At 61.2% G+C, this 15,035-nt stretch overlaps 1 protein-coding gene across 1 annotated transcript in view; it reads left to right on the top strand.

The window, feature by feature from the left end:
* Positions 1-15,035, top strand: part of SHANK2 (SH3 and multiple ankyrin repeat domains 2) — a 459,921-nt gene that overhangs the window by 133,250 nt on the left and 311,636 nt on the right. The window contains exons 10-11 of the mRNA XM_032360192.1: positions 8,324-8,390; positions 8,744-8,914. Coding sequence (XP_032216083.1) covers positions 8,324-8,390; positions 8,744-8,914 — 238 coding nt within the window. The remainder of the gene's footprint in view (positions 1-8,323; positions 8,391-8,743; positions 8,915-15,035) is intronic.

Genomic DNA, 15,035 nt, shown 5'->3' with positions numbered 1-15,035 from the left:
GTGCTTCTCAAAACACCCACTTTCCTCCTAGACCTGCCCTCCATCCCTCGAGGGCTGTAATGACTCCGCACACACGAGCTCACTGTACCGCCAGGTCCCCGGTGAGGAAGGGTCTGTGAGCGCGGCTGCCGTGAGGACGCGGAGGCTCAGAGATGGGAAGGCACAGAGCCGAAGCCGCCCCGCACGGAGCACGCGGAGCTTGGCCGCGCTGCGGTCTCTGTAGCTTCATACTCTGCCAGGCACCGAGTGCTGGTGGCTGTTCCGATGGACACATTTAACAACACCCACATAGACCTCCGCACGTCTTCACGGCTCCCTCCTGAGCTGGCGGAGCCGCCGGGTCTGCCCATGGCTTGCACGAGACATGGGTGGTGGCCTTGTGACTCAGGGCGCGACGGTCTCTGTGGGACCAGCCCCTGAGCACACGGCAGAGCGCACATTAGGAGCAGCGTCTGACGCTCGTCCCCAGAGCCGGTTTGGGGGCCCCTGTGGGAGGGGAGGTGCTAGCGCCCTTCTGGCCTGGAGCCCTCCCCACCCCCAGAGCAGTGGCTGAAGCTGTGTTGACTCAGCCCTTGTCACTGCGGGTGAGTGGGAGCCTGTGTTGTCAGCAACTGCTTTCTCTCCTCGTTGACACCGAGACGGTGCCGAACGCCGGCTGCTTGGAGCCGCTCCCCGGGCTGCTTTCTGACACTGGGGCCACCTGAGCACCCGTGTCATTGGCAGCACAGGGGGTCAGCAGAGCCTGTGTGGGACAGAGAGGTGGCCTGCTCCCTCGTCCTGGACACAGCTGCGTGGCAGCCTTTTTCGGTCACCGCCCTCCCCTCAACTTCCCAGTTTCTGTTTCCTAACAAAAATGAAGCAAACAACCCAAAGTAACTCAGACCTGACATCTGGAGCGTGGCTGCCCCAGGCTCACACGCCGCTCCCACCCTTGGCCCCGGGCCCGCCAAGGGCTGTGAGCTTTCGCCGTGGACATGGAACGTCTGCTGCCGAGGGAGCCAGTGTGCGGTCGTACGCCCCCCTGCTCGGCGGGTCCCGCATACCTCGCCCCCACTGCCGTCCCTGAGCCGGCGCCCGAGTGGGCTTGGAGGGCAGCACGGCTGCACCACTATTGCCACGCAGGAGCTGCCTGACGGGGTGGCCGTCACAGAAGCGTGGGGGACCGTGAGCCGTGTCAGCGACAGGCAGGTCACTGTATCATCAGCTGCTTAGAATTCCGTAGGTTGTGTCTGCGGCCTGCTGTGCCGCCTCGGAAATGCTGGCCTGGGGGGGGGGGGGGGGGCGCTGAGCGGTAGGGTGTGTGTGCGTGCGTGTGTGAGTGCGCGCGCGCGCGTGTGCGAGCAGCTGAGGCAGGATTTAGCAGTCCTGGTCTCTGCCAGCTTCGCATTCCGGAAGCACCGGGGATTTTCTTCCTCCGTCCCCTCTCAGCATGTGATGGGCCAGCAGGGCTCCTCGGCTCCGGCTCCCACCGCCCTTTCTGGGTTGTTTCCGCGCCCCCTGACCTGACCCCGAGCAGCACCCCTGAGTACCAGCCCCCAGGCTTGCCTAGCTCTGGTCTTCCCCCCGCCCAAGGTGCAGCAGCTGCCCGTGGGCTCACCTGCCCTCACCTGCGAGGCTCCCGGAGGCCCCTGACCCCGCTCACTGTGGCTTCGGGCCAACAAGGACTAAGGATGCGGGCAGTGTTGCTTTCCCTTTGACCCTCTGCTGCAGAGAACAGGGCCCTCCGGGTGCAGGGGAGAGGGCGGCGCTGCCTGGGGGACAAAGTGGCAGTGAGGCCTACGAAACATACAGAGACACGCTCAGGTGTCCATGTGTGTCAGTGGAGTGCATTTGTAGAAATCAGTGTTTACTTAGTTGTATTTTAGTCCAGGAGCCTGGACGGCTACAAAGCATGACCTTGATTTTATAACCGAAAGACACATCTTCCTTTCTGGGGCCACACCCCTGCCTCCTTCCCCAAGAGGACAGTGGTGGCAGCCTGCCTGGGCAGGGGGCATCTCCCATGCATTCTCTCTTTGTCCCTGATGCGGGGTCCCAGGGGGTGTCCTGGCAGGGCTGAGGGCCATCCTGTAAGTGGGACGCAGCCAGGCTCTGCTGAGCACGGTTATTTGGGGATGATTGTCTCTCATTATCTGTCCACAGACGGCCCCGTGAATCCTGAACGGAAGAATTAAAATGCGCGGCACCAGGGCACAGTTGCTAAGGGATTCTGGGGGTGTGGACGGTGCGCTAGCGCGTGTTGGCAGGTCTCGGAACAGCCACCACTCACAGCCGAGACAAGAGTCCCGGGGGGCGTGGGCGTCTCCGAGGGACCACGTTGTGGGCTTAAAAGAAGACATTGATATTTTGATCTCTAATATCAGGACCAAGGACAAACTTGTCGTGCAAGCAGGCGACACCCAGAAATCATCGGAAAGCTAATGAGCACAAGCCGGTTGCCAAGCACGGTCGGTTTAACCCTCGAGGGGCACTGCCGAGACCGGGGTGGGGGTGACAGAAACCGAAATGCAGCCTTGCAGCAGAGAGAGGACATTTCCAGAGTGAACCTTCCCATTGCCCAGAAGGTTCCTCAGGGTCACGGTCAGAGGCTTGGAACGAGGTAGTTGTCTTGCTCTTGGTGGACTCGGCGTCTCACACGTGCTTCAGGATGTCGGTTTCTCTGCAGGGCCTCTGTCTGCCAGTTTGGAGTTCTCAGTCCTCCTCTGAGGGCTTCCCTGGAGCCCTTCCCTCGACTGTGCCCGGACTGGCAGGTGCTCGGGGGCTGGTATTGCCCTGGCCCCCGGGCGTGGGGAGCGCCAGGCCCTCCAAGCTCGGGAGCTGCTCTTCCTCCAGGTGACAGAGGAGAAAAGTGGCGGGCGGGGGGTAGCAGAGCCCGAGCGGAAGCAGGGAGCCTGGTTCCTGCGGCTCCCAGCGAGCCCCCCCACCCCTGACCCAGGGCTGCCGTCTGACACGCACCTGCGCCTTCTCGGGGTCCTGGAAAAGGGGGCTTCCGAGCACGTGCGGTCACTCCCTCGGAGGTCTCACGGCCCCCAGCATAAACCCTCCAGGGCCAGGGCTCCCCACACCCTGCAGGCTGTGCCAGGGTAAATGCATGAAATCAAGAGTGGATTAATTTAAGGGCAGTAGTTGCTCTAACGGCCGCATCGTGACGGAAGCTGTTTTCCCTGGTGGGGCGCGGTAAGCGTCCCCTGAGCGGTCGCGGGATTGTAGTTACACGGAACCGCGTTTGCGGGATGGGAGGGAGGAGAGCCGCTCGGGCAGAACACAGACACGGCGGCAGCCCGGGGTCCGCGCGGAAAATTCCCCTTTCCCGGCACGAGAGCGCTCCGCCGCCCGTTCCATTCAGCATGGGGTCCGGGGCAGGTTTTAGAGCTGGTGTCTAAGTGCCAGATGCTCTCTTTCAGCCCCCAGACCCCAAAGAGGGAACTCTGAGCTCTTGGCTTAGAGTTTTAGTGGTTTTGAATTATTTACCAGGATCTTAAAAACCCTTCTTGGTTTTAAGGGGCTCCTCTTGGTGCCAAGGCCTATACAGAGAGCCCAAGTCCCTCTCCCTGGGTTTTTCCTAAGAAAGTAAATGTCTTCGGATTTTTTTTTTTATTTCTCAAGGTATTAAAATGCAATTTTATGTTATTTCATTGTGTTGAATTTAATTCCCATACCTCCCTGCCATTTTCACAGCTGGAACCCGCTGGGTGTGCGGCATGTTTCCTGAGTGGTCACCGTTCCCACAATAGGGCCTGTGATTTAATGTGCATAAAGGAAAGAGAAGGAACAAAATTCTCTTTATGTAATAAGTTTCCTCTGCAACACCGGGATTAATTACAAGCTGGATGTCTTTTTTTCTTCTAAAGGACACGACCCCGCCTGAATTTATTTATAAGCACACTAGGAGGTTGGTGCTAGGACAGGAGGGCAGGAGGAGAGAGGGTTCTGCATTTTCTCTTTCCTTTTCCTCCCAGAGAGAAGCAGAGACTGTGGGCGGCGTCCGCACGGGCTCGAGCAGCTCTGTGGCTCATCCCCACGCTGGGCGGCGATGCTGGGTGGCCAGGAACCCGGTGGGACTGGGTCTGCAGGGGACCTTGCTTTTTGACGAGACAGCTCCTGTCTGTCTCTCAGAAATTGTTCCCCAGCGACTTTAATGATAGGGCGATCTGGTTTCTCATGGAAGCACATCCAAGAAGGTTCCGTAGGAACACCCAGCCGGCTTCTGGTTTCATGGCTCCACACAAGTTTGCACGCACGTCATTCAGTTTGCTACGTTGTCTCCCCATCTCTGAGTACGGCAAGGAGCCTGGGCCTTCTCGAGGCCGGGAGGAGGGCAGGAGGACACTGTCCAGCCGGGGCGGGGACGAGGCTCCGGTTCCTGGTTGGGGTGACGCAGCATGGGTGTAGACTGCACGCTCATAAGCCGAAGAAAGTCTCGTCTGTGCATGTCACCATATGTACTGTCACTTAGACAAAAACAGCGCAACAACTCGGAGGGCAGGAGAGGCACCTGGGGAGGGGACGAGAGGCTGTGTGGGGACCAGCACGGCTCTGGCCTTGTCCTGGCGTGTGGGAGCAAGTCCTCTCCTCCGGATGCTGATACTCAGGAAAGCGGCACAAGGGTCTAGCAGGTGCACGGCCACACACCGCCCCAAGCGGCACGGAAACGACATGCAGTCAAGGTCAAGGCCGTTGCTCTGGTCTTTCAGTTTCATGGGCGTGCTTCTGAATGTTCATAACAAAATCTTGGGGGTGGAGGAGATGAAGGTTCTGTGTGTGAGTAAGACTCGGGAAGCAGTTCCTGCAGCTCCATCCCTGACGATTACGTCCCCAAGGCCCCTGGCCCCCACCTCGTGAGCTTGGTAGCCAGGCCACGTGGGCAGGACAGGTTCTCAAGTCATCGTGCGTGTCTGGATGTTTGCTGGAAGATGGCACGTATCCATGAGGAAGGTGAAGACACACTCTCTGCTCAAGGTCTCCTTGGCTGAGCTGTGTCCCCAGAATCCCTGTATTGGAGCTCCGACCCCCGTATCTCATGATGGGTCTGTGTCTGGAGATGGGGCTTCAAAGAGGCGATTAAGGTGAAATTGGGTCACCGGGGTGGCCCTGACCCGGGGTGACCAGGGTCCTTACGAGAAGAGGGGATCAGGACACAGACACATACTGAGGGGCGACCCTGTGGGGACACAGGAGAGCACGGCCATCCACACACGAGGACAGAGGCCTTGGGGCGGGGGGCTGCCCTGCTGACTTCCCCCCTCTGGGACCCCGAGACCATACACTCACACAGTCCAGGCTGCCCCATCGGCAGTGTTTGCTGTGGTGACCTGAGTCGGCTCCTGCAGGAGTGTGCGGTGGCCTCAGCCCTCCCCTCTCCGGTCGCTGTCCTGCAGAAGATGGTGCTGAATTTCTGCTTCCGAATCGCATCCCATTATTAATCTCTCTCACGCGCCTCTTTGCAGGCAAGGGGGCTGTGCGTACACCGGGGGGCCAGGAATCGCCTGTGGTCAGAGCCACGGGAGGCCACATGTGGCACCTGGCTGCGAGCCCCGAGGCTTTGGGTTCCAAAGTTTGGGGCCTGCCTGCATGTAAGGTAGAAACGCGACCTTGAGCTCTTACCGCCAGCCTCCCTGTCTGGGAGGCAGGAATCACGGCAGGGCTGCACAGCTGTGCCATGAGGACACCATCCGATGCTGCGTCTTGATGCCTGGGGAGCCTGGGGGCCGAGCCAGGCGCTGTCCCGGCTGTGAGCTCGGGCACGATGGGCATTTTTATTACCGCATGGTGGAAGCCAGCCTCCCAGTGTCCATAATCCCTGTGACGGAGTCCCCGCCTGGGTGAGCGGGACTGAGGGGCGTGGAGAAGCCTCTCCCCGCCCCCGGGTGCTCATCCCTTCTCCACCTGACGGTCCTGACTCGGGCTGCTCTCTCGAGGCTGGTTCTCTGCAAACATAGAGAAACCGTTTGCTCTTTATCAAGATTTCCGGGAGCAAATAGTGTCCTTCAAAGCTGGTGCTATTTCAGAGGAGAGATTTGCATTTTATTGGCAAATCCATCTGGGAGGGGGGAGGATGCATTCGGTCGATGTGAAATAATTACCTCCCGTTCTTTTGTGTGCAACGCTAAACTTTTATGCCTCTCTCAGATGTTTTTTTAATGGCTTTTTCTCGCCTTGACAACCGTAAATATTTCATACACATTGGACTGCTTAATGCTGTGCAGAAGATGCTTCTGCATAAGAGGGGTTGGGGCGGGGCGGGGAGGGTTGTGGCCCCCCCCCCCCCCCACCGCACCAGAGCCAGGAGGTTGTTCACCCGCCTGGGGATTCCACAGCTGGGGGTGAGCAACGCAGATGGAGGTAGACCAGCTGGATCGTTGTAGTCTGACTTTTCCTACCGATTAGATCACAAACTTCTAGACGTTGAACCCCAGACAGTGGGGGTGTAGGTCTCGGTCTGGGAGACCTGGTTTCGGAGCCAGCAGGCCCGAGGTCTAGAGGTCGAAAGACCTTTCTGTGCCAGCCCAGCGGGCAGGCAGGAGTTGTCCCTCCCAATCTGCTTCTTTGGGCCATGTGGGCTTCAACTGATTAGATGAGGCCCACCCGAGCTGCATGACCAGGAGTCACAGATCAGGCAGAAACACCCTCACAGACACCCCCAAGTACTTTTGGGGGCAGATGTGTGGGCCGTTGTGGCTCCATCCAGATGACACCTAAAATTAACCATCGTATCTGCTTTCAGGCCCTCTGGGTCTAGAGCCGGAAGTGGACTCCTGGACAGGATGGTAGCTCTGTCCTAAGGCGCTCGGAACCTTCTCCCACTGCGGCTGTGCCAGCAGACGCTCCTGCCAGCAGCGCTCGGCCTGCCGTGGTCCCCAGTCCCGCCAGCTCTTGTCTCTGATGCCGATGGCAGGCCCGCTGACGGGCGTGGGAGCCGTGTGCCCCTGAGGAACAGACTGGAACCACAGAATGAGCTGCCCAGCTGCCACCTAAGTGACACTGGGTCATAGGCTTCATGTTGCCCGGCAGACCCTTCTGTCTGCACCTCAGAGCCAGCAGGCCTGGCCCCCAGCTCCTCAGGGCGCCGCATGGACCTTCCACCTGGGCTCTGCCCCTCTGTCCCTGTCCTTGTCCTAGGTCCACGCTTGGAAGCCGGGGTCCCAGATGGGCGGTCCCTGGAAGAGCATTGTCCTCCCTGAAGCTTCCAGCCCTATGTCTGTCTCTGCAGATGCTGGGGGGCGGGCTGCCCCTGGGGTGTGGACCGTCGCCTCAGCCCCAGGCCGCCCATGTGGGGTGCTGGCAGCCCTGCCCACCTGGTTCTGACCCAGGTCTTCCCGGGGACCTCCTGCCTGGCCTTTTCGCTTGAGCCCGCTGATCTGGAGGGCCTGCACTGGGACCATCCCCCATAGGTGTCGATCCTGGCAGGCTGGAGTTTTTCCTGCCCACCCGAAGTCTGGTGAGGAGCTTCGTGCACTTTCTGGAGGCGCCACTTCCCCTTGCTTCTGGGGTGTGGTTCGTGTCTAATCAGAAGGACGGGGCTCCCGGGCGTGCCTGATAGGAACACAGGACACACGGCTGGGGGGTCCAGGCTCCAGCTCGCCGAGCACCCCGCAGCTGTGCCGGTGGTCCCTGTGGGGCCTTTTGGGCCAAGGCACGCTCTCCTGTGGGTTCTCCTGGGACAAGAGCTGCATCTCGTGACACGGCCAGGGGCTCTGGGGGCGAGCGTGGTGCTTGATTCTGAGGGTCTGGGGGCCCACGGGTGCTGGGGCTGCTGTTTTAGGAGTCGTGACTGATCCCATTTGTGGCCACGGAGGTGGGGGGCCAGAGGACATCTAGCTAAGCAGAGGAAGTCACACAGGGAGACAAGTCGTGTGATCTCACCCACGTGTGGAATCTAGAAGCCCAAACCCGCAGGAAGAGAGGTCAGACTCGTGGTTCCCAGGGCCGGGGGGACGAGGCAGATGGGGAACCGGTCGTGGAGGCGTGGCGTTTGGTCCGGTGCCTGCCGTACCGTGTGCTGGCAAGTTGCCACGAGAGGAGATCCCAAAAGCTCTCATCACGGGGAAAGAAGATTTTTGTCACCATCCGAGGTGACAGATGCTGACCGACCTCATGGCGATCTTCCCACCCTCTGCGCATGTCGAGTCGTTATTCCGTTGAGCCCCTCAGACTCCCACGAGGTTGTGTGTCCGTTAGAGCTGAACACAGCTGAAGGGAGACGGACGCCTCCTGCTTTAAAACTGGGGCGAGGGGGGTGTGCGCGGCAAGGCCGTCAGTGGTGGGGACGTGCGAGCGGCCCGTCTCCGCCCCTGACGTGTGAACGCCGGGTCTTCTCTTGCAGGTGGCGATCATCGCGGGCAACTTCGAGCTGGCCGAGTACATCAAGAACCACAAGGAGACCGACATCGGTGAGTGGGCTGGGGGGACGGGCTCCGCCTGGAGGGAGACGCTCCCCGCCTTCTGTAATCCTCACGCGGCTGGCTCGGGGTCCGCGGTTAGCAAAACCCGACCGAGAGCGTGGCCCTGGCCACTTGGCCAAGTCCGTTCTCACGTAGCCGTCACTCACAGCACGCGGCCACGCAGGCACTGCCGTGCACCTGCTCAGCCGGACGAATCTGCAGCTTGTGTCTGTGGGTTGTCTGGAAGGTTCTGTCCCACTTAAGCTAAGACACGGGAGCTAGACGAGGCGCAGCGGAGACACCCCCATCTCTGAGCCGATCCTCTGCCCCGCAGAGGTGCTCATGACCCTTCCCCTTTCTAGTACCCCTTGTGCCAACCAGGAGGGCTGTGTCTGGGGCTCCGCCTCTGCCCTATCGCCCACCCGGCGGCTGGGCGCAGCCCTGCATCCCCGAAGAGCCCACCGGCCTGTTTCCGCCGGCGCCGGGCTGGCACAGGACCTGCAGCGGGGAGCAGTCCCAGTGGACCAGCAGCGGTGAGCTTTCGGACTCGGCGCCAATCCGCCCATCGGAGAGGCGGCCGACGGCATCTGTGTCTTATGCCTGTGCCCCTCATCTGTGTTGGCTGCCGCCGGCGAGGGCGACCACGTGTCTGGCTGTCGAGTCTTTGCCGTGTTCGGTGTGTGGCTGGTTCCCACCCGGAGTCTGAGACCCGCACGAGGGTGTGGAACCAGATGCTTAGCTTGCGTACTCCAGCGCCCCGAGCGGGGCACCCGGGGCTCCCGAGGGCCCGTGATGCCGACATGGTCCCTCCCGTGAGCCGGGGCAAACCGTGGCATTGCCCTGAGACCCAGGCCTCCACCCTGGCTGCATAGCTGCTCTGCGAGCACATCGTAAAGACTGACGATGTCAGGCCTGCCATGCCCCGTAGGGACAGGGCCGAGCCCACTCGGTGCCCGCTGCTCCCTTCCCACCGTGTTCCCACCGCAAGAGGCCAGAGCGGTGCAGTGGGGTCGGCTTGAGGCCTGAGAGTCTCAGCTGCTGGGCCCGAGGCCCAGGATGGGCAGGGAGCGTGTGCGGGTCCCGCGCCACCACCACAGGGATTGCGGGGGGCCCTCCCAGCCTCCGGAGCCGCGCGGTCTGGGGTGGTAGCGAGCCCAGGGCTGCCCTCCTTGCTGCTCTGAGCACAGGCCTCAATGGGGCTGCACGGTGGAAAGGGGCGTGGGGGGGTGGCCAGAGAGACCAAGCTGCTCGTACAAAGAGGAGGGAGATTGCGGACTGTCTCGTCCGGTCTGAGGTACCCTGAGCTTTCCTGCATGGATGCAGGCGGCTCTGGACCGACGGAGGGTTTTTTTCTCGCATCACAAATGGAGTACCTGTGGGTCGAGTGAACACGTTTCAGTCGCTGCTCAGCCGTCCGGACCCGTGACTTTAACTACAAAGGGCAGCCCCTCCTGAGTCGTGGGGGCACTGGCCACAGTGTGGCTTCCCTGTCACATGGGGCCAGGACCGAGGTCTATACCTTCCCAAGACCACCTCGTGGCCCATGAAGATGTGGGACCAGCTTCTATGGTCCACTGAGGCAGGACTGGGCGCCCCTCGACCAGCCTTGCGGGCTTTTCTGCTGTGTGGCCCAAAGAGGTGTGTGCTTTGCAGGACCCCTCCGGGACCTCCAGGGAGGGAAAGAAGGAGGCGCATGTCCTCTGAGTCTCCTGACCAAGGGTCTCACTGACCTGGCAGACTGGCCCCAGAACACACAAATGTGCACATGGACACCCTCACGCACTGATTCCTGGAGCCCATCCGTCTGTCCTCAAGCCCTGATTCAGCCCTGTGTTCACTGACCCTCCGCCCTGGGGCAGCCCTTGCTCCTGGAGGGGCGCAGATGCCTTGTGTGGGGGAGTCTGGGAAGGTCAGAACCTCATGCCCACTGGAGGGCGGATCCCGTGCGGGAGGGTAGGTGCCGTGTGTGCTGGGGTCGAGGAGGGACAGCACCCTACACCATGTGGAAGGGATGTGCCCGGGAAGGCTTACAGCTCGGGGTATGCAAGCTGCTCCCCCCGACTCAGAGGGCGGACGTCCTGTTTTAGGCAGAGCTCCTACAGGCCCCCGTCCTGACCTACCACCCAGAACAAGCGCCCACCAGAGGACCTGATGGTTTCCTCCCCACGTCCTGATCCCTCCTCGACGTCCACAGTCTGCCCTGACCACCTTGCTCTGTCCACTGCCAGAGCTCCTGAGCCCCAGGATTGTGGGGTAGCCGCTCTCCGGGGCAGGGACCCGGAGCAGGAGGGATGGAGGGCATGTGGGGTGTGGAGTCATCTCCACAAGGTCGCCCTGGGGGAGGCCAGGCCCTGAGACCCGAGAGGGGCCCCGGTGCCTTCCCGGCTGGGGACGTCCTGTGTCCCGAAGAAAGCCATCTGCTTCCTGCTATAGGAGGGCATCCTTTTCCCTCTGTGGTTTCACACGCTGTGCTGTGCTCGAACCTCCTGAGAACGTCCCTGTGGTGCTTGAACCAGCCGGTCCCCGAGATGCCACCCCCGTCACCTCGGTCACTTCTTCCCATGACGACTCCATCAGGCACCTTCTCCCTGGGCCAGTCTGGGGATGGAGAGACCTTGGTCCGTCCAAGGCTGGCCTGTTAGGAGGTATGGACCCCCACCCCGGGTTCCCAAGCGAACATCCCCTACAGATCCCATGGCCCCTTCTAGAGCGGGACAGGCTACCAGCCAGTGGCCTCTTCGTGGGAAAAGGCACGTGACTTCAGAAGAGCAGACTCTTCCCCGTGCTTCCCCTCTGGGATTGTTGCATCCACCCGCTCCTCCGTGTCCTGGCCCCGTGCCACCCTGGCTGCTTCTCCGTCCCCCACCCCCCAGTGCGTCTTCTGGGCTGCTGGCAGCCCATCCCCAGGACAGAGCTTAGACCACCCCATTCCTGTTCCTGACGGGTCATCAGCCAAAGCTTCCGGGTTCCCTGGCACCCAGCCACAGGTGCCCAGCCTTGGAGGGCAGAGGTCCAGAGTCTTCCCTCAGGGAGCCCGACTCTGGGACCCAGGGTGGCCTCTGCGGGCACCGTCTCATATCCTGCAGCCTGCTGAGGCTGGGCGTCCAAGCACTGCCCCACCTCTGCTTCCCAGGACACCTCGTCCCCGGCGGGCTGATTCGGAACGTGGAGGATGGGCCACATGCTGGTGTCCTGGGGCCACCGTCAAGAGATGCCCGCCTCCACTCCAGACGCCAGATGTGCAGAGTCAAGGTGTCGGCAGGGTTGGCCCATCCTGGCCTCCCGCCGGTTCTGGTGTAGCCTGGCCTTGCCCGCGTGGCTCCCGTCCTGGGACGGCTGCATGTGGCCTGCTGTCTGCATCCACACCCCCCTCCTTTCTCAGAGAAGGCACCGGGCTACCCTAGCCTCAAGAATCTGCCCTAAATCCAGGATGCTCTCGACTTGAGATCCTCAGACCGATCCAGGGATTAGGATGCAGACATGTCTTTGGGACCACATCAGCCACTGTCAAGGGCCCTCACGTGGCCACATGATGGTCTCTCGAGGCTGTGTCCTCTGCACAGCCGGGTGGCGTTGGCCTTCCGCGGCGCCGGCACGTAGTAGGGCTTCAGTAAGTGCCTGTTGAGTGAATGGCCCCTCACTGCCTGTGTCCCCTTTCCAAGCTCTCTCCTCTGCGTCTCCTCTTGAAATAAAAACCTGCTTTCCCGGCAGCTGGCCACAGGTGTCTGGGAGCAGAGCGCATGATACGGGCCCGCGAGCTCGTGGACTGGAGTGTTTGCCGCGTGTTGTACCGTTTGCTCCTCCCGTGCGTGGCAGAGCCCGCGGGGCACGGGCAGAGGCGGCGCGGGCAGCGGCTTGCCCAGGGCAGTGTTCTCGGTCCTTTCACCGGGTCGCTCTAGAGCCACGCTGGGCTGGGGGGCCCTGGTGTGCTGTTGGTGAGGTCCTGTGGCCACGTGGTCTCCGGCTCCAGCTTCTGTGGCTCGGCTCCCCGACCCCCATCCTCAAGACCTGTGAGGGTGCTGTCAGTTAGTCCAGGTCAAGGCCACCCTTCAGTCTGTTCCTGGTCTCTGCGGTGGCAGGTGGCCCATGCCGGAGGGCTTCAGCCTGTGCCCACGCGCCTTCCGTTTATTCCCGTCCGCCTCCAGAAACGTGGTGGGGGTGCTGGAGAGAACAGGACGGGGCTGTGTTTCCCCCTTGTGATCTGCATTAAATCATGATTTATAAGCTACTCTGCGGTGTGAGAGAAACATTGGAAGACGGGGATATGTGTCCTAAACTTGAGGCCAGTGGCCCTCACCTCTGGGTCAGGACCCGCCGGCGATGCTAACGCGCAGAGTTTAGTTGATCAGACCTTTCGTGGGGCTGGGACACCACTTAGGAGCCCCAGCGCCACGGGTCAGGACTCGGGACGGAGGAGATGAGGGTAAGCCTCCCCTTTGTGTGCTCCGTGTTGGGCTGCTTGTCAGAAGGGAAATACGGTGGAAGGATCCCCAGATTCCCAGCTGGGGTCAGCGGGGAGGGAGGGTGTCGGGTCGCCTTCGATGCTGCGGGGAGAGCAAACTGCAGCACAAAACATCTTCCTGACTCGCCTGGTCAGGGAGGCCTTCCTCAAAAAGCCCCTTTAAACCATCACGTAGCCCGCGGACAGAGAGCGGCGGATCCTTTGTTTTCCCGATGCCACCATGATAGCAGGGCCCTTGGGACACCCTGATGCGGCTTTCAGGGAAGACCGGAAACAGGTTGAAAAGCAGTGAGGTGACCAATGGGCCCTCCGAGGTCGGTAGCATCCGGAAATGGACCCAGAGTGCCTGTGGGTGTACGTCGGTCCCTTTAACGGAGAGATCTTGTCGGGAAACCTTCTGCTCACGGCCCGGCCGGCGTGCCCGCTGCTCTCAGCGGATCGCTGTGGCTCTTTTATTGTTCCTTTCTTTCTGAACTTTCTTCCTCTTTTAAAAAAATTAAACGCGACCTCCATTTGGTGGTTTTATTTGCCAGCGCCGAGAAAGTGAGGGTTTCCCAGCCACCGCAAGCAGCAAAGTTAATCCCTGCCACGGAGCCCACGAGCCCACCGGGGTCTTCCAGGCTTGGCCAGCGGCAGGCGCGATGGCTTCTGTGGGACGGTGGTCCCCGCGGCGAGGCTGTCGGGGAGCTGGGGAGCTGGTGTCCGAAACAGTCGTGCCAGCATTAAGCGTGTGGCAGCTGAGAAGCTTTGCACCGGGACAACCTATCTTTCCCAGGGTTGGTGGTTTTGTGTTCTGTCCGGCTTTGCGGGGAGAGGCTCTGTCTGGTACGCTGAGTGGCATGGGTTGTTCCTCTTCTGCTGAACAAGGTTTGTTTTCATTCATCTTGTCCTTCCGCAGCTACGGAGAGAGAAGCGAGGGGCTTCTGTTTTCGAGAGCAGGCACACGGGGCTGGTGTGTGCGTCTGTGTCTGGCGAGCCGACGCAGGGCGACTTGGTTACCGTTGCTAGGTTTCGAGACCGCGTGTCCCTGCTTGCGCTGCTGACATGCATAGGTGATGGGCGGCTGGGGGGTGTTTTCAAACCGATTTCTGAATGTGATGTTAGTTGGGGGGGTGTTGTAAGAGGATGTAAAACCCACGCTGATCTTTTATTTAAAAAAAATAATAATAATAGCCCCTTCGGCAGATCTCACCTGCTGTGAAATAAACCAGATTTGATTCGAAAGAAGCTTCATGACTAAAATGTGCCACTTACCGTGAATGAGACCCAGGGTCCCCTCTGTGTTTGCCCGGGGGCCTGCAGGTCCTGGGGAGAAGCCCGGATCGGGCAGGCTGGGGTCGGCCGTGCCGAGTGTCCCTGTTACAGCCGGCAGGGAGAGCTTTCTCCGGGAAGCCAGGCTGCTGTGTGAGCTGGAATAAGGGGGGAATCCCACAGTTGTCTGGATCCCCAGAGCAAGGTGCGGAGGGAGGGAGACACAGTGAAGCCCCAGCAGAGTGTGGCCTGAGCAGACGTGAGCTCCCGGCTGCCGTCACCCGCCACGCTGACTGTTCCTGTGCCTCTGGCCTCTCTGGGGCCGGGGGAGCAGCCACACAGCATGTGCCGTCGGGACTCCCTCCTGGCACCGAGCTGCGGGCCACATGGGTCTTGCTCCAGGCTGATGGCTGTCCCTCCCTTCCCGCCTGTGCAGGGCTTGCCGCTGCGGTACTCCCCCCTCCCCCGCCCCGCTCCGCTGTGCGCCCCTCCCGCGAGAAGTGTTATCCCCAGATCCCAACACGGAGCGGACAGGCTGGGACACCCTGTTGGGGACGGCCACAGTTGCCTGTGGGTTCTGCTGGGATGGGGTTTTTCCCGTGGCCAACTTCTGGCACCGCTGTCCGGGGAAGTGGACGTGGGCATCCTCTGGCCTCCGGTCTGTCCCAAAGGCTGTATTCTCCTGGAACCCAGGGACACTTGTCTTTGTCCTGGAGAGGTGCCACAGTGGTGCAAAGCCTTGATGTCCTGTGGCCTGCATGTTTCCCTGTGTGCTGTCTTTGTGGCCTGTGGGCCGTCCTGGAGCTCACCTGCATCCCCCCGTCCCCAGCAGGTTCTTGGCGAGCTCAGGCATGCTGCGGGCCTCAAAGTGGGGCCTGCGGGTGGCCGGGCCCGGGGCTGGGTCCTGCCGTGGTCACTGCCCGCAGAGGCCCCGGCTATGC

The sequence above is a fragment of the Mustela erminea genome, chromosome 9 (assembly GCF_009829155.1).
Source record: "Mustela erminea isolate mMusErm1 chromosome 9, mMusErm1.Pri, whole genome shotgun sequence".
Classification (NCBI taxonomy): Eukaryota; Metazoa; Chordata; class Mammalia; order Carnivora; family Mustelidae; genus Mustela; species Mustela erminea.
Note: the sequence above shows the minus strand (reverse complement) of the source record. Positions and strands in the feature narration are given on the sequence as shown.